At 39.9% G+C, this 25,033-nt stretch overlaps 2 protein-coding genes across 5 annotated transcripts; one reads left to right on the plus strand and one right to left on the minus strand.

Annotated features, from left to right (window-relative positions):
* Window positions 1-2,208: 2,208 nt before the first annotated feature.
* Window positions 2,209-14,905, minus strand: fam78ab (family with sequence similarity 78 member Ab). 3 transcript variants are annotated; one of them, XM_039780606.1, is made up of 3 exons: window positions 14,395-14,905; window positions 13,334-13,637; window positions 2,209-7,262 (listed from the first exon to the last, which is right to left on the minus strand). In XM_039780606.1, exons 2-3 carry the CDS (start codon window positions 13,594-13,596, stop codon window positions 6,737-6,739), a joined length of 789 nt encoding a protein of 262 aa, XP_039636540.1. In that variant the 5' UTR covers window positions 13,597-13,637; window positions 14,395-14,905; the 3' UTR covers window positions 2,209-6,736. The 3 variants fall into 3 exon arrangements, with proteins under 3 accessions (XP_039636540.1, XP_039636539.1, XP_039636538.1); XM_039780605.1 differs by having other exon boundaries at window positions 13,720-14,905; XM_039780604.1 differs by having other exon boundaries at window positions 13,334-14,905.
* A 537-nt stretch (window positions 14,906-15,442) lies between these two features.
* Window positions 15,443-24,939, plus strand: LOC120545922 (inactive phospholipid phosphatase 7). Of its 2 annotated transcripts, none has more exons than XM_039780603.1 (3): window positions 15,443-15,750; window positions 16,201-16,709; window positions 23,303-24,939. In XM_039780603.1, the coding sequence occupies exons 2-3, from the start codon at window positions 16,226-16,228 to the stop codon at window positions 23,689-23,691; spliced, it is 873 nt and encodes a 290-aa protein (XP_039636537.1). In that variant the 5' UTR covers window positions 15,443-15,750; window positions 16,201-16,225; the 3' UTR covers window positions 23,692-24,939. The 2 variants fall into 2 exon arrangements, with proteins under 2 accessions (XP_039636537.1, XP_039636536.1); XM_039780602.1 differs by having other exon boundaries at window positions 15,445-15,750; window positions 15,917-16,709.
* Window positions 24,940-25,033: the final 94 nt, after the last annotated feature.

Here is a 25,033-nt window from a genome sequence, read left to right on the forward strand (position 1 = left end):
GAAGTTGTACATAGTTCTGTACCATTAAATCCAAATCTAACCTGCTTACGCTTTCGACTAAAAGATTCATTTTAAGCCCTTACCTACGTGCTTCGTGTAATATATAACAAGTGATAAACTGAAAATTAGGCAACCCAATAGAGCACTTTGCAATCCTTTGAGAACTCCTTAAAGAGTTATAATGACAGTGCAGTGCAAAAATACTCATGCTATTATTGCTGTTCTGCGTACAGTCTTGCATTTCAATGACTTAATTCAGATTCATACATTTTGATTCATTTGACCCAATGATTGTGTGTTGGTGGGATACAAAGAGTTTCCAAAGCCACTGAGAGTTAGTCATTGCTCCATTGTGCCTCATCTTATATAATGTAGCTCAGAATTTAAGTCAGTTATACTTTTTGATATCCTTTATATCTCCTTTGAAGATAAGAGTAGAAATAGAAATATGACACATAAATATATGATAAATATATGAACGGATAAGGTCAGAGATATTATATATTTTACTTATTGCCATCAAATCCCATTAAAAAATACTTACAATTATTGCCTGCTTTGTTAAAGCCTAATATAGATTATTCTTCTGTGCCATAGACCTCCATTGTTCTCTGAACTCTATTAAAACCACATCAATGAGCCACACAGGGCGCCTGGGTAGCTCACCTGGTAGAGCACAAAAAGGAGGTTTATTCCTTGATGCAGCGATGGCCTAAAAAAATTCAACAACAACCACAACAAAAAAATCAATGAGCCACACTTTTGCACTAGGTGACATGTTCCTTCACTACGACTACGACTATTTTAGGTCAATCCCACATACTGTAATAATCACTAGGACACCAAATGTATTTTAATTTGTGGTTGAAAATAGTCCCAATGCCCAGCTGTTTTTGGAAATTACTGAACCTTTTTTGAAAATGAAATGAAATATTAGTGAGCAGTTTTTAAAGATTGAATGCCACAGGCAGGGTAAGGAAGTCAGAAAGTATTGGTCTTTTAATAGGATTTATTGACAATGAAAAAACATAATATATTGCCAGTCTTATCTTTTAAATAGCAGTATATCTAAAAGTGTAAATGAAAACAAAGTATAAATGAAAATCCAGAAAATAATAGGCTGCTTTAAATTAAATGAAAAGAATTGAAAGAACTTGTGAAGGAGTCAATAATAATAGAGTCACTTCATGAGTAACCATTATCCACACTTCAACAGAGACTGGAGTATTTTTACCAGTACTAGTATTGTTATAATAGTATTATTTAACTTTTTTTTTTACCAGCTTTCACACCGGCTGTAAAGGCAATAGTGTGTATGTTGTTCATCCTCTCCTGATTTTATCCCATCCATTCACTCTACTATATGTCCTTTCTTTACTCTATCTTTTTTTCATTGCTTTGAATCACTGTCGTCAACAAAAAGAGACACATATAGAGCAGTAACATCCTTTCTCATGCTGTAGAAATCTCTTGACTGTCCGAGGCATACAGTGCATCATGTGCTCAGCCATGTATGTGTAGCCTTTGGGTCTTTTGTTCATACGCGTGCAGGCTTGCAAGATTTTTCAATTCAGCACTCAAGACTACGTTTCTGTCGTGACTCAGAGGGTTATCTGGTTTGATTTGTGCAGTAAAGGAAAACACAGCCCAACATGTTTGGTAAGGAATCACGCTGAAGTGACACGTACGGATGTAACTAGTAGAATCATGCAGTATAATTAGTCATTAAGGAAGGCAATGTAGACAGGAAAAAAAAAAAAATTTTTTTTTTTTTTTTTTTATAAAAAAAAAAAAAAAATATTTTTTCCAAAATTAAACAAAACAGGAGAAGCGAGAGAAAGGAAAGGACAACAGATAATAATTGTATGTTTTATTCATTCATGAAAAAAACCTTTTTATGTATTTTTTCAGGGGTTGCATTTTCAGTTTTAAATATTTGCCAGAACTGACCCATTTTCAAGTATCGGTTTAAAAGTCAAAGCTATACAAAAAGAAAAAACACAAACTGCTTTAACTATTCCAGTGATGTATTTCCAGAAAACAAGCCAAACTAAATGAGAAACATACATGGTTGCTCATATTATCGTATGTGCTACATTTGTATTTAAACCATGTTGACTTCATTTTTGAAGTAAGGAGGACAGCAAGATGAACTGAACTTTTCTTTTTCATGGGATAGAACCAAAAGTCAAAGATGAAGGCAGGAGGTCCTGAGTGTGAACTTGGGATGTTTTATTGGTTTAAATAAAAGGATGATGATTCACTGATGTGTCATGGGAGTTAAATAACTGCATAAAGTTCTGAAGCAAAGGTAGCAGCCCTCAAAAGAACTGTAATGGTGTAGATTTAGGTGAGGAGGCTTTCATCCACATGGTACAGTCCTACAAGCAGAAGACACTACAACAAAGAATCTTCCACATGGCTACATTTTGCCTTTGTGATGTTTCTCTGGAAATACAAATATGCTAATGGTTTAATGATCAAAAACAACTGAAAGCAGGCCTGTTATTAAGTGCCAAGAGGTTTTAGAGTTCACGAGTTACTAACAATGTCCTTCTGCATAGTTTTGGCTTTGTCCAATTTTGGCACCGTTTTCCCTCCATAGAGCAAACTAAAATTGTGCGATTTTGTTTTTCTGTGGCTTAGTTAAGGAAGCACATAAAGCATTTATGAAGTTCTTCTGTTGTGTGAACATAAAATACACATCATTAACACATCTTAAACATCTTACTCAGACACACACCGAGAAGACAATTAGTGCCCTTATCCTACAATATAACATGACATGTTGTTGATGTTGACAGGCACCCACTCAGTGCCCTCAATACTTCCATTTCTTTTTCATAACCTACTCGCTCTTATTTAACTAAACAAAAGATACACGTGTCACTTCCTGTTTGTAAGTTAACAGGTGTGTTTGTGAATATGGCTTTGTAGCATGTGTTCAGCCGGTCCACGTGCAGGGCTGATAAATAAGTTCTTACTGCCAATGTGACACTGCTGTGACAATCGGATACCACGCCAGGCCTGCTCCTTTCCCCTCAGGGAGAGAGAGAGAGAGAGAGAGAGAGAGTGTGTGTGTGTGTGTGTGTGTGTGTGTGTGTGTGTGTGTGTGTGTGTGTGTGTGTGTGTGTGTGTGTGTGTGTCAGACAGAGGCAGACAGACACAGAGAGGGGGCAAGCTATTTTCCTGTTTTATGACAAGGACGTAACCTTCCCTGCACTGTTTGTCTGTCTGTGTGTGAGAGAGATTCATGACTCAACAACAGAAACACATCAGTGAAACTCCTCATCCTGCCTAAATCCCTTAAATGGGATTTAACACACACACACACACATACATGATGTGAGTGTGGGACACTTTGCGTGTCAAGGTTTAATTACACAGTGCAGCTTGAGTACTATCCACAGTGTCAATAGGTAATTGCAAGACATTACGAGGCTGATACAAATGCTACGTTAAGTGAAAGGTCATGAGCCGCAGCTTTCTCTGCTCCCCTCAAAACAAACCCCAAATTGAAATAACTTGTGGTTGACATGCAAGTTGCGCTTGGTAAACGTCACTGTTATTTTAAGCTGGTTTTAATGTCTAAATGGGTTCAATTTGTTGTCATCTTCATATTCATTCCCTCACCTACACTCGACTGTCTGCAGTACATTTAAGGACTTACGGCTCCCTCTCACGCAAACACTTTGACCCTGACCTTTGCTATCTGATCTCACTTAAACCTCACCCATGACTCTAGCTGGCCCTTGCATAGTATGGCACGACTTGGCACAGTTCCGTCCATCTAGGGCATGTAAGTGTGTCACAGCAGATCTAATTATGACAGCAGTCCCTCAATAGCCTTTTATTTCTCTTCTCCCTTCATCACAGTGCCATGCGACCCAGCCTACCCAGAGCAGAGGCTATCGTGGTTATACATGAACCAAGCCGAGCAGGGGTTCTATATGTAGCCATGTGTGGGCTTAAAATGTAGTTACTGTATAATGTGAACAAAGGAGTTTATGTGGTGGCATCAAATGGACATTATGAATTGATTGATTGTGCTCTGGTTCAGCTAAATATTACATCATGAATCCATATGGTGCTCTGCAGAGCAGGTTCTCGTTCTACCATTGGATTTACACAGAAAATTATACAATTTATGGTTAAGGAAATATTTAGACATTTTACTTTAGATGAGTTAGATGAGAAGATTGATATCACTCTCGTATCTGTATACTAAACATGAAGCTACTTCTGTTTGGACGCAAACTGCATTTCGCTGTCTTTGTACTTGTACACTGCACAATGACAATAAAGTTGAATCTAATCTAATCTACAAGGAGAAGGTTATCTAGAACCACACCCTGTGAAGCCACAACTTGTAATTTTTACACTTTGGTTTTTGTACGGATAAAACAAGTGGTATATAATGTGTTAATTAGTGAGTTTTAGAGGTGCTGGTAGGTGTATTTTGTTACCTTTGGACAGAGCCAGGCTGTTTCTAGTCTTGCTAAGCTAAGCTACTTGCCGGATGTAGCTTCATATTTAGCGCACAGACATGAGAATATCTATCTATAATCTTATTCTCTGCAACAAAAGTGAATAAGCATATTTCCCAAAATGTTGAACTATTCCTTTACAGTCTTGGTATAAATATTAGCCAAATCAAAGTACTATTGAGTTGAATCATAAAATAGTTATGTTTTGTAATGGTTAAATGGACAGAATATCTTTTTAAAAAAACACAAAGAAATGTGGCTTGAACCATGTTTGATGGATGAATGCTTTGTACAGCCGGAAGTAGGGAGACACTAATACACTGAAATAGCAGCAGCTTACTGATTTTTGTGAAATACATGAGCAGGTCAGACTTGCATGCAAATTATTTCTTTGGTTGGAGGCAATACACAGGAACTTGGTGAGCACAGTGAGAATATGTTTGTAGCATCTGAAAGTGAAAAACTGGCCATTAACAGAATAAACTTACAGAGCTCATTAACACATTTAAAATAGTATGTACATAAATAACTTTTTACCCATATTTTGGCTCCTCATGATGCCAAATGATGTAATTTTTCTCTGCTTTTAAGAGTTTTCAGTTTGCAGCTGAAGCCCTTTTGAAAGCTCAACAGCTAAACTGACATCATCTCATGTTGGTATTTAGCTGACCAGAGCTTTTTGTGTATGCATCTGCTTGTGTCTTACATTTGCTGGCGGTGAAATTAAGGGAGACAAACCCTACATTTCTGCAGCGAGAGCTACCACTGGCAGGGCACAGAAGTGGGTCATCTATATGCCAACCGAGCAGTCAGGATCAAACTTGCATGCCTCCTACTCTGCTTCTCAGCCTCGAAGACGGATCAAAATGGGAGAAAGAATAGTGGAAGGCAAAAACCACTGTTAACATGAGAGACATGTTTTGATCTTTATAACTGGAGAATAAAAAACAGCAGGCTATCTGCTGTGCTGTCAATCTTGACAATCGTATAGACATTTTATTCATTTTTTTTGCCTTCCAATCAATAACGCCCCTTTTCTTTCTATAATATTAAGTCTCCAGTTATTTCCCCTGTCTGTGGCTGCTTATTAATCAAAGCATTGATTGTTCAATGTGAGCAATGCAAACACTTAGTTACTCACTGTGGCAAGAAAGAGTAGGCCAGACAGGATGGATGAAAGAAGGGAAGGAAGTGAAAAGGGGCCCTGAGATGGAGTTATACAGACAAAGGTAAACTTGTGTTCTGATGTTGAATGCTACGGCTGCCTATAAACAGAATAAAGTGAATGAAATAAGGTTAGCTGAGGAGTGCTTTCCTACTTTTTGCTCAAGTTGTTATTGCACATTATTATTGTGTTGAGTGCTATTGACAAGGGTTGGCTTTACTGGTGTTCTCTGTATCAGTACAAAGCGTCTCTTCTGTTGCATAATGCACTTGAAACACAACTAGTTAGCTTGGTTGTATAACTGTGTCTACGCATAATGCTGGTTTTACTCGTGAGACAAAATACATTTGTCAGGTAAATGCAACTGAACATAAAAGCCTTCAGTCCCGGGTCTTCTTCTGTGGTATTGTTCCTGTCCTGAACCTACACATGCCAGCACCAACAGTCTGGAAGAGATGGGACAGTTGAGCAAAATACTGCATTGCACTTTGTTTAAGGCGAAAAAGTTTGCAGTGGAAAGCGATGTAAACTTAAGGCAGCATGGATTGAATGTCTTGCATGTTTTTAAAAAAGTACTAATATCTAGTAATATCACCCAATGCAACAAAAAACTAAATTCAATGCACTCTTTCCCAGCCCATAAATAAAAATTGGTAGCATGTGCACAGACATGTTCATGTAAATACTTAAATACACTCACAAACCCTACAACACTTGGCCCAAACAGCCAAAATATAAAACTGAAATAAAAAACAAAGAAATGCTCTTGTTTTTCATTTTTGCAATGATTTCATTTAGCACAGTGCGACCCGACCCAGTTTGAAGGTAGAATGGTTGCAGTTTGTTCGCTCCAGTTTCAAAAGTGTGTTCAAGCCCCGACCTCTGAGCAGCACCTGGTCTTTTTCTCAGAGCTGGTTTTGTTTGCCTGTTTTTCTTTAAAACGTAAGAGAGAAGTATATAGAGGCATAAAGGAGGGAAAAGGTTAAAGCAGTGGAAGCTGGTGATGAGCAGGAACAAAAGAAAGAAAACAAATAAGAGATGATACTGTTAAGGTATCCAAGGCCAGTCTGGTCAGTGAAACAGGTCAGTATTTGGGTGGGATGACCACCACGGGGTCACCATTCTTTGGCCGCCACATCAGCACCTGGGCGTCATTGGCGTTGGGCTTGACCATGGCGTTAGAGGGGATGGGCTCATTCTTACCCAGGATCTGAGGCTGTTCCTGGGCCACGGGCTCGTTCAGAACCGCCCTATGAGCCAGAGGCTTCTCTGGGTCCACTTGAATGTGAAGCCGCATCCTCCAGCGGATTGTCTGCAGGACAAGTGTCTCTGAGGTGGCCTGGTTAATGGCCACCAGCCAGGTCGTAAAGCTCTGGTCGCGGCGGATGCTGCTAAGCTGAGGCACGTTGCTGTCGCTGACGGGCACTCCCCAGGTCACGCTGGGGTAGAAATTGTCATTCATACTAACAGTGAACTTGCTGTCCTTCTTGGTGGGGCCTACCACAGTGCAGGTCTCCGTGGTGTTGCCGTACCACGGGTAGTTCACCCCATCCGAGTCGCTGATGGCCTGGATTTTGCCATCACGCAGGTCAGGGAGCTCCCAACTCGACCTGGAAGTTGACAGGAGTTACAGATGAGAATTCAACCAGAAATGGACATTAAGTCGCTGTTGAGATTAAAGGATAATCATATTTTATTGCCACTTTGGTTTTTTGATAGTTTTGGTCATCATTTCTATTGGTTATAATAACATTGTATTCGTCATCATCATCGCTACAACTAAGTCTGATGGGGCCGGAAACATAAGCAAACAACAACAATCAAGCCAGTTCTTATTTAAAACTCTTTTGGAAGTTAAACTGGAAGTTAGCTTGGGTGAACTGTAATAATGCCTAATTACACAGGAAAACGGTATGCTTGCACAAGTAAGCCAAAGTTGAACCAGGAAGTTGTCTCTAAACTGAGATGGATGACAGTTTGGGTCATAATTCTACCGTTTGCCTTGCCTCTACCTATGTTTCATGATCCGTCTGACTTCTTCTTTTGTTATATCATAATTTCTATTACTGATATAAATCATGGCCAAAAATAAGACCCAAGTTGTAATAAACTAGAATGATCCATTAGGTTTATCTCTGGTGCACTAAACCAAAGGATTCTTCATGTTAAAAGCTTTCCTGTCTAATCCTTTCTGTATAAATAGGTGAGAACAAGTCTCCCTCTTGATATCACTGTTTATCCAACAACACATGACAGACACAAGGAGTCAAAGCCTGACATTTGGATATTTCTGCCAATTTTTAAACTGCAGAGGAGAAATAAAATACAACAATAAAATATTGTGACATGCACAGCAGGCAACACTGAATGGCTTAAGTGACCTGGCACCTAGGGTCTGTCTCACCTATAGATTTTCTGCCCGCAACAGGAAAAAGATTACCTTTCATTCCCTGAAGCCGTGGATCAGCAGGACAGAGGAGACAACACTGTGATCACCAGCCACATGACTTACTGCCTGCTTATCCTGGCCTCGCATTCAGATTTATGTATTTGCCCAGGGGGTGAGATTAGCATGTCAGGCATGATAACAGCCTGACGTGATTGTGTGTGTGTGTGTGTGTGTGTGTGTGTGTGTGTGTGTGTGTGTGTGTGTGTGTGTGTGTGTGTGTGTGTGTGTGTGTGTGTGTGTGTGTGTGTGTGTGTGTGTGTGTGTGTGTGTGTGTGTGTGTGTGTGTGTGTGTGTGTGTGTGTGTGTGTGTGTGTGTGTGTGTGTGTGTGTGTGTGTGTGTGTGTGTGTGTGTGTGTGTGTGTGTGTGTGCGTGCGTGTGCGTTCGGCGCGTGCGTGCGTGCGTGCGTGCGTGCGTGTGCGTTCTGAAAATGACTTAATCCTCTCAACTGATGCCACCAAAACATTTTGCAGCAATTCTCCATTTTGCCATGAACTTAGATGACATTTTAACAGTGAATATCTGCATCTGATTTTCAGCAGAAAACTTCTCTTATTTATTATTTATGAGCACATGGCTTGATATACATCTCTGGATGTTTAACCGCACAGACAGTATGGCCTCACAAGCACATGAACTTTATCACATGTGCTTGTGAGGCCATATATAACATGTAATGTCCAGCATTTTACTTCATCAGGTGGTACTTTCCTCGAAAGCAATACACTACACTGCCTAAATGCTGGTTTGTTTGACAGGCAAACTGAGACAGTCCAGTAAATGAATTGCTGTGTATTTTTGATGTACATCAAACATACTGTTGCAGCAAGCAGCAATGGCACATTTGGGGCAAGCAAATACACATCAAGCAGAGTAGACCGCACACTGGTACCATGTGGAGTCGTCTACCCGCTGAGGAACTTTGATCATGAGTGGGGAGAACATTGCAGAGATACGCCTCACTTCCTGTTTGTGTCTTTGCTGCCTGCTTTGTCACAGCCAAATGGTCTGCAATAAGTGGTGTAAGTGTTTGTGTTAGAGCCGCAGGGATGTTAAAAAGCATTCACTCAACAAAAAAAGTACTAAACACATTGTAACTCCAGAGCATGATGGTTATGGCCAATGTTGCCAATGCATTATAGCACAGACATTTTCTACTTCTGCTGCTGCCAGGGGGTACTTGGAAAGGATTTGAGTTATGATTTGACGAAAAAATATATATATTATCCACATATGGAGTGAGCTGTAACACCTGAACACCACAGTTTGTGACTGAGAGTGGGTGCAAACAAGTTAGCAAGTGAGCAGAGAAGTCTAAACAGATAGCTAAAAGTAATGGATAAATGGCTGGAGCAAATAGCTAACATTAAAAGGAATAGAAACAGTTTTGACAGTTAGCTACCCTTATTAGATACATATCTGAAACGTCTAACTTCTGCTACTGGTGGTACAAATGTAAACTTGACCAACCAAACTAAACACTGGCAGTTCAATTGTATGAAAATATATTGTAACAAGAGTGTTAAATTACATCCAATTTAAAATCTGTTCAAATGACCACATTTGGAACATGACTGGTGGCGTTGATGAAGCTACTTGAGTTCATGTGATAGGGCTGGGGGGGGGGGGGAAACGAAGTTTGGAAAACACTGCTGTAGTACACTGTTGCAATTTCCTGTTCACCTATGGCATTAAACCTTCAGTGATTATAGGCCCTGTGCTCTACACATCAAAATGGACTGAACCAATATCTTAAACCAATTTCACTGCCACATGTTAGAGAGTATAAGAATTATATTTTATTGATATTATTATAGAATTATTAAATAGCTGCACCAAATGCATCCAAAAGATATCTGCTGTCTTCTGTGAAGATTGCATGTGTTTTACTCTAAATGGAAGTTGATTTCACAGAGCTGTAATTAAGCAGACTAGATTGGTGATATGTAAAAGGTTTATAAGCTTTAGGTCTGATGACAACACGAGGAACGAGGAACGGCTTCATTGAGAAATCGTGTATCTACTGAGTAACGTGGAAACACAGCTCATTTCCTGTTTCTGCAACGTTGTTGAAGAAATAGTGTGCCAATGCAATTCATTAAGTACAACTACAGCATGCTCAAGCCTCATCACCTGTATGTGGCGTGTGTAGACACTTACACACTGCTCCACCAAGAATACTGCCGGCAAGTTCTGGGTGCAATATTAATGTTCATCACAAGGGTTAACCTTCTTTCTTTTTTTTTTAGACACTATAGCCAATGCACATTTTTTACAAAAGATGAATATTCATTTCCGTTTTTTTTAGTTTCACTTCTGCCATAGTTCCTATTTTTTATGGCAGTGCAAGACGCCTTGTGTAATCACCCATCCATATGTGCCTGCCTGTTGATGAATACACACATAAATTACATTTTAAATTACATGTAAAACAAACAGGGAGGTGAGACGATGAATGTGTCTAGAATCCAGAGCACATCATCCAAAGCCAACAGAGAAATCATCCATATTACCGTCCTCAGCTGTTCTCTCCAATTACAGCACGCTGAAGCTTTATTGCCATCAAAGAAACTACTTAGTATTGGAGTCTCAGCAGTGAGAGCAGGCTCATCTCTTGCATCCTAAGAGCAGATTCAAAAATGAACATGAAAAATAAGTGGCCTTAATGTGGTCATGAAGTTTAATGACTTTAATACTGGGGTATAGCATGACATGTAAAGTAGGCTACATTTGTTTAAGTGTGTGAGCTACATGGGGTTGAATAAATAATGTAGACACTGCACAAAGAGGGGATCTGTGGGTGGGTGCATTTAAAAACCCTTATATATAGTGCTATATGCTGTGTCTGTTACATCCATGTTGGTCAGTTGCAGTTTGTGATCACTGATCTTTTTTGTCGATGTGGGTTGTTCATATATAGTCTATATCCACGACGTTCCACTTCCGGAATTGCTCTGATGCTGCAGGAAATTCCGCCGGATGCATGTCTTTTCGCCAATGTCCGTTTCTTTCCGCTTTCTTTGTGTTGGAATTTAAAATTTATGAGGACTATGGTTAACTGCTCCTCAGATCTCTGCATGGTAAATTGAGACAGCTAGGTAGACTATCTGTCCATTCTGAGTTTTCTCTCGCTTGACTAAAACAACTTTTGAGCGTAAACGTTCCACTAAAACAAGTTCCTTCCCAAGGCTTTTTTGCAGTGGCTCCGTGTGGAGCCTAGCTCCGCCCATGGCGATTGTGATTGGTTCAAAGAAATGCCAATAAACCACACCACGTTTTTCTCCCATCCCGGAATGCTGTGTAATCCCTTAATTTGGTGTGGGCACAGATACTTTCCTGCCTTAGGAGTTATGTTCTTAAGCACATATTATATGTTAAAGTGCTGATTAACCATTACTCTTTAATAAGTGAAGTGACATTTGACCCACTTCTGTGACATTGTTTGTAATTTCAGAATTTCAGTCCTTTTCAATGACAAGTTCATGCTATTATGCATCCCGTTTGTTAGACGTTAAGCTATTTTACTTTTTGTCTATGTTGTGTTTCAAAATTGGACATTTTTGAATCTGTCTATGTTCCTTCTATATGAACAGTAAAAAAATAACTTGACAAAAGAGCGTAACAATTTAATTTCATCTAGATAAAAGAGTAAATATTCACAATACAATAGTGTTGCTTGAATGAAAGCACAAATGCAGTTTACAAAAGGCATTAATCACACTGGACTTTTAGAAAGGAGGACTTTCTCACTGTCTCTTTCTTTCTCACACACATATATTCAGGGCCAACCTGGGTTTGGGGTGTTGGGGAGGAGACTGTCTCTAATCTTAGACATGCAGCACTCAAACATCCTTAGCTGCAATATCTACAGATAAAGCATTTTCTGCGTACATGTTTGCTTGTGGTTGCCCAATACAGGATATAAGAATGCTAGTTGTCTAACATTTGTCCCCATATCCTACACACACACACACACACACACACACACACACACACACACACACACAACATTGAGAAAGAAAGGGACAGATAATAAGAAAGAGACCTGTTAACAATCACTCTGTGTCATGAGCATATTTCCTGAAAGCTAAATTTGTAATCGCTAGCTGGTTCTAAATAACTGTGTATTGACAAGTGGAGGGATCTGAAAGGTCATAGCAATTATTTTCCATCCCAATGTCCTGCACTCATATCTGTCAGGTTTTTAAGTACTTTGTAGTCTGCAGGCATGCAGCCCCAAGCCCACATACTGTAGATAGCTGAGCTACTGATTGAACATTAAAGTTCACTTACAGACAAGTCAATTTATTTCCATAAATCGTTTATCTTCCTCAATACAGATGTTATTGTGTAATATTTTGATTGCACAGCACAGACTAATTCTGGTGTTCAACTAGGAAACCCAGATGCAGACTTGACAAGTTTCACTACCCAACAATATTTCCACTAAAGAATAATTTTAGAATTATGTCTAACACAAACACAGGAACGCCAACACTCTCACAATGACATTACACTGAAATTAAAGGTTTTCTTTTGGTGGTTGGTTGACTCTTTTCGTTTCTCTCCTCTGTCTGTCCAGTTTGGCAATGAGTGCCTAATGTAGGCCTACTTGAAATGGCATTATTCTACTGAAGAAAACTTGAAATTCTCTCCATGTAGTTCTCTACTTTGGGTAAAAACACTTATCCAAAGTGTCTCGTGTTTTAATCAGATTTGGATGGTACAAACACAATATATATATAAAAGTGTTGATTAACATAAAATGAATCTGAAACTATTTTCATAATTGATTCGCTTCAGTCATTTTTCAAGCAAAAACTGTGGATATGATAGTAAACTGAATATGGGTTTTGGACAAAACAAAACATTTTTCATGTCATAGATCAATAATATCAATAATAATCAATAATTGGCAAATTAATCGATACTAAAAATTTGTTGTTAACTTGTTTCTGTAACCCATGATCAAAGTTCTGAAGCGGTAAAGAGTAATTGTGATAAAAACAACATTTTCAAAGTAAGCCTGTCAACGTTGATTTAAATTACATAATCTGATTTGTGGCAGTGTCAGTCTGAATAGTGTTGGGATTCAATATTCCAAACATAAAGCATTATACTTTATATTTCCCATTAATCCCTGGTACAACCAAATGCTCAACACATATTCATCACCTAACAATGATGCCCGTCAAAGCCTGACAACACAGTAAAAAAGAGCCCATGATACTCACATCCCTTTGTTTCCATACGTATTGTAGAACTCCATGTGATTACAGGCTTGAATCCAGCCGATGGTCCATGTCTCTTTACCGGCTACTGGCGGCACCAGGACCCGGGCTTGAGCTCTGAAGTGCGGTGTCCGGTAGCGCAGGACCACGCTGGATGACTCGTCGATGCTGGTAGGATTTGGGTCGATGGAAGTGTTCACCTCCTGGACGATGATACTGTCTCGGAAACTCTTAGGCTTACACCTGATACTCTGGATACAGCCCATTGCATTAAATAGCAACACAATCCACAATAACGTCCAGAGGTCTGGAGAAGAAGAAAGACGCATGGAAACAGCAAGAAAATCACCACAGGCGGATCCAAATCATGGTAAAAAAAAATAGCTTACCAGATTAAAAGTGTTTGTTTATAGCAGAAAGGCTCATGAAAAAAGTCATGCATCTTTGATGCAAAACTACTTTCAGAAAAGAAGAAAACATGCCTAAAAAAATCTTCATTGCCTAGTTGTAGAGCGCATGCTTTCCGGTGCGTAAACGCAACTTCATCAAACGTGCAGGTAGAATAACTTTCCATTATCCGTGCACTGATGTTTTCATGCTGTCAAGTTACAAGTCATTGCCTCCTCAATGTGCTTTATCACAAAAGGACTTTTGGCAACATGCATCCATTGCAAAGGTGCGCGTAAAAGGTTCTGGTTAATTCTAAGTTAAATAATTAACGAAAACTATAATGTTACATCTTGGCGTCAAATTATCTTTTGTGTGATTTTTGATGTCATTACCAGCTAATCTCTGGACTATCCACGGGCTAATGCTCTATGTCCAGCTGGTGACAAGAGTCATAATCAAAAATGTGCTGGACAGTGCACGCGGACAGTTAGAAACGACAAATGGCAGCTCAAAGCTGACGCTCACATTATGTGGAGCAGCCTTATGTCCATTTAATCCGCAAGAGCTTCAATTCCTCCAAAAAAGTGCAATTTTTGGAGGAACGGCTCATGCAGTGAAATTGCATGAATTTGATATGTTCAGCCGTCAAAAACAACATGCAAAAAGAAGTCTACCTATAAAACAATTCCCTGGAAAGGCTCCAGTGTCCTCAGCAGGGTGAAATCCTGGAGAAATTCAGAGCGAACGGTGGCTCACACAGTTCTTCGGTCAGAGAGGTAATTCCGTTATCTTCTTCACACCCGCTCCCGTTACTATCCCCCTTACTGCTGCAAATTATTTCACCGTCCCACAGAGAGAGGTAGCATTTCCACAAGCATTGAAACCTAGTCGAGTTGGAGACGGAGCACCGCAACATCCAAAGGACACCGCCGGGTTAACTTTAGCACCCATTTCACCGGATCCATTCTTAGATTTAAAAAATAATAATAAAAAAATATAACGCCTCGAAAGGGAGAAATGCCCGCTGTTACATAGTTCGACCGAGCCGACAGTTGCAGTCCTGTCAGTGATGGGATGCAGTTTAGCCTAAATTCCTGCACAAGCTGTCATTTCTCCGTGCTCGTCCCATCGCCGCCACGGCAGGTTCACCCCCGCTACGCATTGGTCTATGCAGCTGCCTGGGAAGCAGCTTTATAAGTATCTTTGAGACGACACTTCCGCTCTGAGCTGCAAGCATGCTGGGAAATGTAGGCGTAGCGGATTTCAGCCTACAGAAAGATGAAATTCTACATGTTTTAACAGTTCACCTTACATCACCTTCTACGCTGAGCCTTTGTGTATTTTGCCCATAGACCTGTGTCTATAGACTTATACGCATGCGTGTCAAATAGGCCAAGGATAGGCTAATATTACTAATCAACAGCCTATAGCAGCACTATCATGTTTTACTGACTAGATCATATTCCTAACAGTTTTTAACCTTGAGATAAATTAATAGTAACTTAATAATAATAATAATAATAATAGCCTAATAATAACAACGTGTGATAATTTCTCTATTTTGTTTTGTTTAGACTTTTTCGTGATTCATTGTTTATTAGGCTTTTATCCACAAATTATTTATCGTTATATTTATTTAGGCTACTCAATTACTTTTATTTGTATTAGCTTTTTGTTTAGCAGCATGGTACCACTGACAATCCTCCCTCTGTCTCTGTAAAGCTGACATCATGATATGGTGCTCCTCTGTCCTGCCGCTGTCTGTTTAAGCACCTTGGAGAACTCCGCTCCACAGCACAGCGCACTGCAGAGGTTGAATCGGGTTTGTGCGTAAACTACGTCAAATCCCGGGAGTACTGAATGCTGCACTAGCTGGGCTGCCTCGTCTTCACCCTTTGTTGGCGATATTGGCTGACGGTTAACTGTTTCAGGTTTTGCCTGCGTCGCCTTATGCTAAATCCCCCTCTCTTCGCTGCCAGGATACCAGAGGTGTTATCGAGACTGCAGGGCAGAAGGGAAGCCTTCGCTTGGTAAGATGACAACACCGTGTCTTGCGTAGCCTATTCCTTGCACATTTCCTACACTGAGCCTGTTTTTCTCAGCAGCACACGCAGTGAAGCACCTGTTAACTGTGTAGTTGTGCCATGCTGTGGCGTAACAAGATGCTCATGTTGTTATTTTATCTCCATGCTTTAGATCGGGTTTCACTGGATTGGCAGAGGCAAATGCCATTCAATACACTCTCCCAGCGTGCATGGGTATAAACAGCATGGCCATCGCGCATTCCAGTTGGTCTAAATATATCTATTAAGGCCACAGGAGGGGGAGGACTGTTGTAGGGGCTTTATCCTGGGACGTTTCACTGTCGCTGTTGTGTATAATAGGGACGCTGGAGGGGAGGTTTTAAACCGCAGCTCACATAACAGTCGCACCACTTGAATTATCTTCTGGAGACTGACAATTGGTTATTACACCCACAGAGGAGAACTTGGTCCTATCCAAAACATGCCCTCGAGTAACAGTGTGAGATCCAGGGCGAGGGAGAGAAACAGCGTCCTGAGCAGACCTGAGTTCATATCCCTGAACCAGCCCCTTCGCGGCGGCGGCGCTGGCTGCCCCTCTGAGAACCGAGGCAGCGCCAGGCGACCGGGTCAAATCAAGCACCAAACAAGCCAGCCGAGTGAAGAACCTACCGACAGTGGCAGCAAGGATAGGAGAGAGCCCATCAAAATGCCAGAGGAAGACTGTATGCTGCTGAACCCTTCATTTAAGGGAATAGCGAAAAACTCCCTCCTCGCCATTGACATCTGTCTGTCCAAGCGCATGGGGGTGTGCGCCTATACGTCGTCCTCCTGGGGAGGCTGCCGCTCCATGGTCGCCCTTTTAGCGCTCACAGGGCACGGCATCACTTGGATCATTGGCACTATCGTGTGTCTCACAAGGAGTAACACTCTGGCTGGGCAAGAGGTCCTGGTCAACCTGCTGCTTGGTAAATGGCACACCACACTCACCAACCTCTCCAAAACTTCAACAGTAGCTCAGGCAGGGGCGGAGCCAGATGTTGTAAACATCGGGGGTATATGATCCCCTGTGGAGATTTTCCCCACCATGAATGGCAGCGATAGTCCTATATTTTCAAACATCATTTACTCTGTACATCATTTGGGGAAAAACATGATAGTCGTCAAAAAAAATCATCCTGTAGAGCCTACATCCTATTTTGTATATAACTGTTCTGCAACTGTCTTCATCATTCTGAAATATAATAATAATGACTCATTTCACTCCTGCCATCTAAAGAGAGGCAACAATTGATGTTACTATTTTTAAGTTGCATAACATATATAGAGTAGGAATTCGGCATTAACAGCATTACTAATATTGAAACCTAGTTTTGTTATAGAGTGTACAATAGGGCTGCACAATATATTGTTTTTTTTATCGTCATCATGATATCAACTGGCGCAATAAACACATCGCAAAAGGCTGCGAAAAATTGCAAAAGACATATTTTTGTGTTAGTTTAAAGAAAATATCAGCAGAAAAATGCACTAAGTGGTGCCTGTTAGTTTCAATTCAATGTTCATGTTTTGAAAATGATTTTCTTTCGTTACAGCGATATTCGACAACATTATCGCATATTGCATATTTTCCCCAGCTCTAGTTTTCAGAATACATATTTTAGCTGAAAAATCTAATACCTTTGAATCAATCCCATAATAACCTGGGCTGCTCTGACTGCAATACACCTAGGAAAGCGATAAATCATCTGAATGCCTTAGGTCTCTAGTTTGTGGATCTAAAGTTTCATGAGAGTGTGATTATTCTCGAGGTCACAATAGGTCATTGTATACAGTGAAGTCAAGTTTAAAAAAAAAGGTCTCACTACTATGAAATGGTTACTTTGGGGACTAACATAATCACATGAGTCTCAGGTTTCCAATCATATTCAATTTATGCAATTCTAAGACTGTTTATGACCTCATTATTCAGGAATATTGAAATATAACATTTTAGAATAGGCGAACAATTTAAAATAAAAGATGTTTGTTGTTGATTCAGTATTAAATTGTCCATCCGTCTAATGGTAAAAATAGTGTAAAGCACATTTTATGTCAACATATATATATATATATGGCAAGTGCACATGTACTGTACACACACACACACACACACAGTCTGGACCCAAACAAAGATGATTGACCTAAGGGCAGTACAAATCTCCTGGCTGGGCTACCTTGAGCTCTGATTGGAAGAGCCGTAAATCTGTGGATTGAGGACAGTGTTGTACTGTGTTTGGGACATTGTTGGGCCCCAAATGCTGGTTCATTATTTGTCGGCCCAGGATCATTTCTATTGAGGTCTGTCAGGAGAAAATCTCCAAACATGCTGAACAGTGGGTGGGGAATTAATATTTAATGCTGACTAAAATTCTGTTTTGTTTTCACCTAGCAGGAAAGTAATCAACCAAGACTGGCCTGTCAGGTTCAGTTTAATTCATTCCACTGCCATGAGCATATGAACTGTGCAGTGCAGAAATATTTGCCATATAGTGTTTTGAAATGACTGGGACTGTCAACAACACTACTGAGCAAGCCAGAGACTCCCAAAGCAGACCTTGACTGTGCAGAGGATGTTCCCATTCTTATCAACTGAGGTGTAGCTCTGCTTTGGTGTTTTCTTCTTCTTTCTTTACTTAGTTACTCCATTTCTCAAAGAAGCCATGTTTACCTCATATCACCCACACTTCTTTTAAAACATTCATTCAAAGAGGAAATATATAGACAACTGGTAGATGCTTCAGGTATGCAGTTGTGATCACAACAATATCGATAACATCACTATCACCGCTTCTCTTGATAAGATCATTGAGTCTGGTGTAATTGAAATGCCCAGCTCCATGTACAGTATTTAAGGACTGCATGGATGATGACAGTAACAAACACATGACATCACACAGCTGTTGTCTTTAACTGCATTTTCATAATGCTATTTAGCATTATATTTCACCTACCTGTGTGCAGCTCTTGATTTTTTGTTTGCAGAATAATTCATCAATACCACAACGATTGAAGCAGCTATAATTATAGAAAGTAGTAGAGTATTTAGTGTTGAAGAGATAGATATTTTGCTCATTAGTTGGTGGAGACCAAAACAAAGCTAAAAGGAGAGTGAATACTCTACTTAAATTCATTAGCTGAACACACACACACACACACACACACACACACACGACTCCAAATAAATCCTAATGTTATTCCGTATTTGCTGGATGTGTAACTGTTTGCAAACCATTTCGCTGCATCAACATAAAAAGTGGTAATATGTCAGTGTTGTTAACAGATCTGTGGCAGCATGACCAATTATATGCCCACACCTGTTCTGCACTTCTTGGAGATGGAGTTTTCTAGGGTTGCAACTAACTGTTGAATAATCTGTCAATTATTTTCTCGATTAATCGATTAGTTGATTTTTTTTAAAGATAATTTTTGGGGCTTTTCCCTTTATTAGAAAGTGGATAGATATGAAAGGGAAAGAGAGATGGGGGATGACACGCAGCAAAGGGCAGAAGGTCGAATTCGAACTCTGCGCTGCTGCAGGACTCAGCCAACATGGGGCGAACGCTCTTACTGGGTGAGCTAGAGGTCGCCCCAATTAATCGATTAGTTTGGTCTATAAAATGTCAGAAAATGTCGATCAGTATTTTCTAAAGCCCAATATGACGTCTTCAAATTACTTGTTTTTATCCAAGACTTAAAGATATTCAGCTTACTTTCATAGAGGAGTGAAGAAACTAGAAAATATTCACATTTAGGTAGCTGGAATCAGAGAAATTTAACTTTTTATTCATAAACAATTACTGAAATCGATTATCAAAATGGTTGCCGATTAATTTAAAACAACTACTAAGAACTTGACAACTAATTGATTAATCTTCGAAGCTCTAGAGTTTCCATTCTCGATATAGCAGTTTCCTCTTCAAACATGTTACTATACTGTGCTGACTGCAGTTGTGCTGTCTGTTCTGACGATGTTTCATAGTCAAAAACGCTGAAACCGTCTTCACAGTCACAGAACACACTGCAGAAAAGAAATCATGGCAGAAACGAAGAAGTCACAAAATCTGCCAGCAAGTTTTTTTTAGAGAACACAACTGGGATTTTCCAGGGGGAAAGCAAAAACCAGAATTTTGCACAATTATACCCACATTCCTACTAAGACTGAGTCATCACTGTTGCTTTAGTCAGCTGAAGGGCACCACAAACTGGCTTGTCCTTACAGCTGATAATATGATGCCTCATTGCTTGGCTCACCTTCTGCCTCCCCTCAGTGCCTTTGGGATGTGGACTGCCAGAGGGCACCATAGGGCCCTGCACCAAAGTCCTCACTCACATCTTACCAATTTCATTGTCTGCTTAGCTCATGTCCTGAACAGTTTTTACTTTATCCACTAGTCTGCCCACCTCTCTTGGTCCCTTCATCTCTTCCTTTTGGCATTTAGATTTATCTTCCACCTTACTAGCCTGCCTTTAAGGAGCTGGAATAGAATTAAATAATAGCCCTGTTAGTACAGCGAGTGGGCGACTGGAATGAGAAGTAGGGTAGCAAAACCAATATGTCAGACAACTGACAGTTATTTAGCTTGTGGCTGGTTGAGTGTGTGTGAAGATAGCAGACTTGAGCAATGTTGGGGATATTTTTGGGAGTGCTATGAAGCTATAAAGGGCATCTGCAAGTGTCCGGTATGTGAACTCAAAGCAAATGCTTCTCAGTACTGTATGGCTTATCGGTTATTCTTGGTCACCAAGATATCTGTTTACATATGTGCTATAGCTGTTTTCTGCTTTATTTGAAGAATCACTACATTATATAAAAAGTCACGATAGAACCACACTGTCCAGTTTGTCACTCTTAAATGTTAATTGTTCTGTCCAGTATTGTTTTCAGTTTAACAAGACTATGAGTCTGCCATGCTAGCAGCACTGTGAGGCTATACTTGGGGACAAAGTTGCTTTGAGCTAAATGCAAACTTCAACATACTAACATGCTGATGTTTAAAAGGCATAATGTTTACCATGTTCTCCAACTTAGTTTAGCACAGAGATGTTCACAAGTAATTTTTTGGAAGTCCAAGTCAATTCTCAAGTCTTTGAGGGGCAAGTTCAAGTCAAGTCTCAAGTCTTTTGCCATGAGTCCAAGTCAAGTCTCTAGTCTCTGGCTATCTGATCTGTCTCTCTTTTAATTTTTTTATTTTAGTAGTGTTCAGAATCTCACATACACCTATTTCAACCTTTTTGATTCTATGACAAACCATATACTTATTCATTTACTTATTCAAGTATAGAGGTTAAGAGATGAGATAAACAAACATATATACAAATGAACCAACAAAAATAACACCATAATAACAAAACTATAAATAAAACAGGGAGACATCACTTTCAATATAATGAAGAAATACAGTCAGGCCATTTATCTGAGACATAGTTGTACCACTTCTGCCAGTGTTCAAGAAATGTTTCAGTTTTTCAGTTCACATGAGCTGTAATCTGCTCCATTCTGAAGATTTCTGTTACAATATCTCTCCATGAAGTAATTGTTGGACACTCTGTTAGTAGCCATTTTCTCGTAATAGTCTATTTACTGGCCACCAGCATTGCATTTATCAAGTGTTTGTCCCCTTTCAGCCAACTTTGAGGTATATTTCCAAGACACAGAGTCTTAAAATCCAAAGAAATGTCCTCGAGGAATATGACCTGTAAAGCATTGTGTATCGCCTTCCAAAAGTTTTTAATGCTGGGACAGTCCCAGAAGATATGGCAGTGATTTGCGCTTTGATATCCACACTTTCTCCAGCAAACAGGGATGTTATTGCTCTGATCTGTCTCTAACACAGTATTGTTAAATCTTATGAATTCAAAGCATGTCCTGTAGCTACCATCCATACAGTACAGTATCAAAATCAGTTGTAGGATAACTTTATGGGGTCTGCTGCAATGCAATCTGAAGAAACGCAAATTAAGAACTCTGTTTCAATTTCATAACTGTATTTTTCATCATTTTGGTATCTGTACCAAATAATACATGTTTGTCTGTGTTACTAACTGGCTGTAAAGCCCAACCTCATCATGCATTACATTTTTCAGTGTTCAAAGTTTGAGGGAAACATCTGTATTGAAAGTTAATACACCAACCATGGTGCAAACATGTGAGAACTGATATTTTCCTTATTGCTATTTAACAACACCCTGGTGAAATATTAACTTAAGTCTATCACATGATACAACTATAAAGATAAAATGTGCCTGTTCCCAGCATTAGCACAACACTTTGCGATGGTTTGCTTGTTACCTTATGCTAACTGTAAAGTCTCTTTCACTCAAAAAAGTGGAAATCAAGAGAATAGTGGCACCGCCACCACACCAGTTAGAGAACAACATGCATCTCAGTGTCAGTCCAAATTACGCACAATAAGCAGTTTGAACGCTCAGTGAAACTAAGTCCAGCGCGAGGGAGATCCGACTCAGAGGAGGAGAGGTTAGTGAGGCCAGCGTCTCCACGGCAGGTGACAGTGCTCACGCTTCCACTGCGCCACGCATGGATGAAATACTGAAATAGCAAATAGGACTACAGTAACAGAAATATGTACAGAATAAACAGTCAAGACGGCCCAGGTTTTGGTCGACCGGGTACACCTTGTTCACTTAATAGCCTACAAATCATCCACGGGATCAATTACGCATCACATGAGTTTGCCCACCCAGCACAGCGTTTGTTCCTGGGGAGATGGATGCGTCCCGCCTCCTGCGCGCCATGGATGTCTGAGCCTCAGCAACTACTAACGATACAATTTGCCTGTTCCCACAACACTTTGCGATGGTTAGCTTGTTACCTGTGACGATATATGCTAAATGTAACGTCTCTTTCACATTAGCGTGTGAGTGACTGACCTATCTGGGTGCGTTTTGAGATGCCTGATGAAGTTCGACGTTGTTGATCCGGCATATTGGTGCCACACATCTTGCATGTAGCTGTTCGCTTACTGCCACTGTTTACCAGGTTGTTGAAAGCAAATCTAATGACAAAAGGCACAACTCTGAGAGGACTTGGTGTCGCCATCGCCAATGCATTTTTTTATATGTGAGCTAATAAGTGACTCGAATCCCCATCTCTGGTTTTGCATGTTGGCATTGCAACATTTGTTAATTAGCGCTAAACACAAATTACAGCAAAGGCTGATGGGAAACTTTTGTAAGTATTTAGTCCGAAATTAAAGTACTGGACACTTTAAAATCTTGACCTGATGATGAGGATCACAAAGTTATTACAATTCCTCCTGAGGGCAACATGAATGTCTGAATGTCATGACAATCCATCCAATAGTTCTTGAGACATTTCACTCAAAAGCACAAATGTGAACCTTATGGTGTCACTCAGAAAAAGTCTAAGTCTAAAACTATTGGTACAACTCATAGACTGTAAAAAAAATGTAAAGGATCTTAATTACTGGAATAGTCTAGGTTATAGCATGTCAACCAAATTGTTTTGCCTTTATAATCTAACTCCCTTTTTTCGCAACAGCCCTCATTCTTGACGTCATGACTGTGGCTGGAGTACAGAGACTGGTGAAGCGCAGAGGACCCTGGGAGATGATGCCAGGCTTCATGGACTGCGTCGCCATGGACATCTACTCCTTCCCTGCTGCTCATGCCAGCCGGGCCGCTATGGTATCCAAGTTCCTGCTGTCCCACCTGGTCCTGGCTGTGCCGCTCCGCATCCTGTTGGTGCTTTGGGCCCTCCTGGTGGGCATGTCCCGGGTGCTGCTGGGGAAACACCACCTAACTGATATGGTGTGTGGCTTTGCGCTAGGCATGCTCCACTTTAGCTTGATGGAATCAGTGTGGCTCTCATCAAGCACTTGTCAGACTCTTATTTCCATAAGCACGCTCAGCTGGAGCCCCTTTTTCTGAGCTTTTGATATAAGGCTATGCTAGCACACAAAGCATATTTGATACACTAACCTCGCAATGTCAAGGAATTAGGTCTGATGAAGTTATTTTTGAAATGGTCTGAAGTTCTATGTGAATAGAGAAGCATTCATATTTGGAATCAGATGCTGGCTTGCAATTAACAACCACGACAGGCAGGTCACAAGACATTACAAGACCTTCATAATGCATAATGCTCAATTGCATACTAATAATATAAGGAAAATTAAGACAATTGAAAACTGACAATGATTTGGTGAAAATGTACATGATTTTTTTTGTTTTTATATTTTTAATTCTCATGCTGTATTGAAAGCTGGTACCATTTATCCAAACTGAACCACTTTCTATTCAACAAAATCTCTCCTGAGTCTGTGTGCTCCTTTCTCTTTGCCATCTTCTGCTACCTCTTCCTCTTTTCTCCTTTTGTTTTTTTTATATTTGTGCTTTTATTTTGAAATATTGATATACTTAACGTTGGACACTGAATAGTGTGGTGTGAGGCTGTAATATTGGATGTAACACTAAAATATATAAAGTGATTGTTGTATGGATATTCCACACTGTTCCTGATTGGCATGATGTTTGTATATTTCTGATGGAATTCTGTTCTTACTGAATGTTGATCAAATATGAACTTATTTTAATGCCACTCAATTTAGCTGCTTGTGTAAAAGAAATGTCACACAGAATTTAATATTTTTTTTACAGGGTCAAATATAATTTCCTTTCAACATGCCATTTAATTTCTCTTTTTATAGCAGATATTTCTCATTTCAGACTGCTGCAGTCTGCACATCAGCCTAACAGATGCTTATGGTTTGTCAGTGAGGCTGATTATATGCCCCACAAAACAACTGAAGCGTGTGTGTGTGTGTGTGTGTGTGTGTGTGTGTTTCTGACTTAGGCTATACCCTCGGGTACACATTTCAGACTAAAGACCAGTTAATTGGGGTCGGCTTGTCCAAATGGGGACGTGTGGGGTGTTTGTGAATGTTGGTATACAAAGTAAAAAATATCTGTTTGCAATATCAGTTTTGAACAAAGTATAACTTTCTTTTGTGTTTTAATAGACCTTTGAATGAAACCTACTGCTTTTTTGTGGTTTGGTGTGTAAATACAGTTGTGTGTATATTAGTTTGCTTTGTTCTGTACAGGGATCTGTATGTCATGTTTTTACTTTGTTTTTTTTCCATCTCTTTAATAAAGCGTGGTGGGCTGTCAGTAGAACGTGGTTGCCTTTGCGTTTTATTTTTTTACGTGTGAATAAATGCGGTTTTACTGAGGTTTGTCCATACAATATGGCCAACGTCCCCCTCATCAC

This window comes from Perca fluviatilis, chromosome 17 (assembly GCF_010015445.1).
Source record: "Perca fluviatilis chromosome 17, GENO_Pfluv_1.0, whole genome shotgun sequence".
Lineage (NCBI taxonomy): Eukaryota > Metazoa > Chordata > Actinopteri > Perciformes > Percidae > Perca > Perca fluviatilis.

Bases quoted from the DNA above. Each gene is read 5' to 3' on its own strand.
- LOC120545922 (XM_039780603.1), top strand. From the start codon at position 16,226: ATGCCCTCGAGTAACAGTGTGAGATCCAGGGCGAGGGAGAGAAACAGC. The intron at 16,710-23,302 runs GTAAATGGCACA...TTTTCGCAACAG, and splicing joins CCTGGTCAACCTGCTGCTTG to CCCTCATTCTTGACGTCATG.
- fam78ab (XM_039780604.1), bottom strand. From the start codon at position 13,659: ATGCGTCTTTCTTCTTCTCCAGACCTCTGGACGTTATTGTGGATTGTG. The intron at 7,263-13,333 runs GTGAGTATCATG...GTCAACTTCCAG, and splicing joins ACGTATGGAAACAAAGGGAT to GTCGAGTTGGGAGCTCCCTG.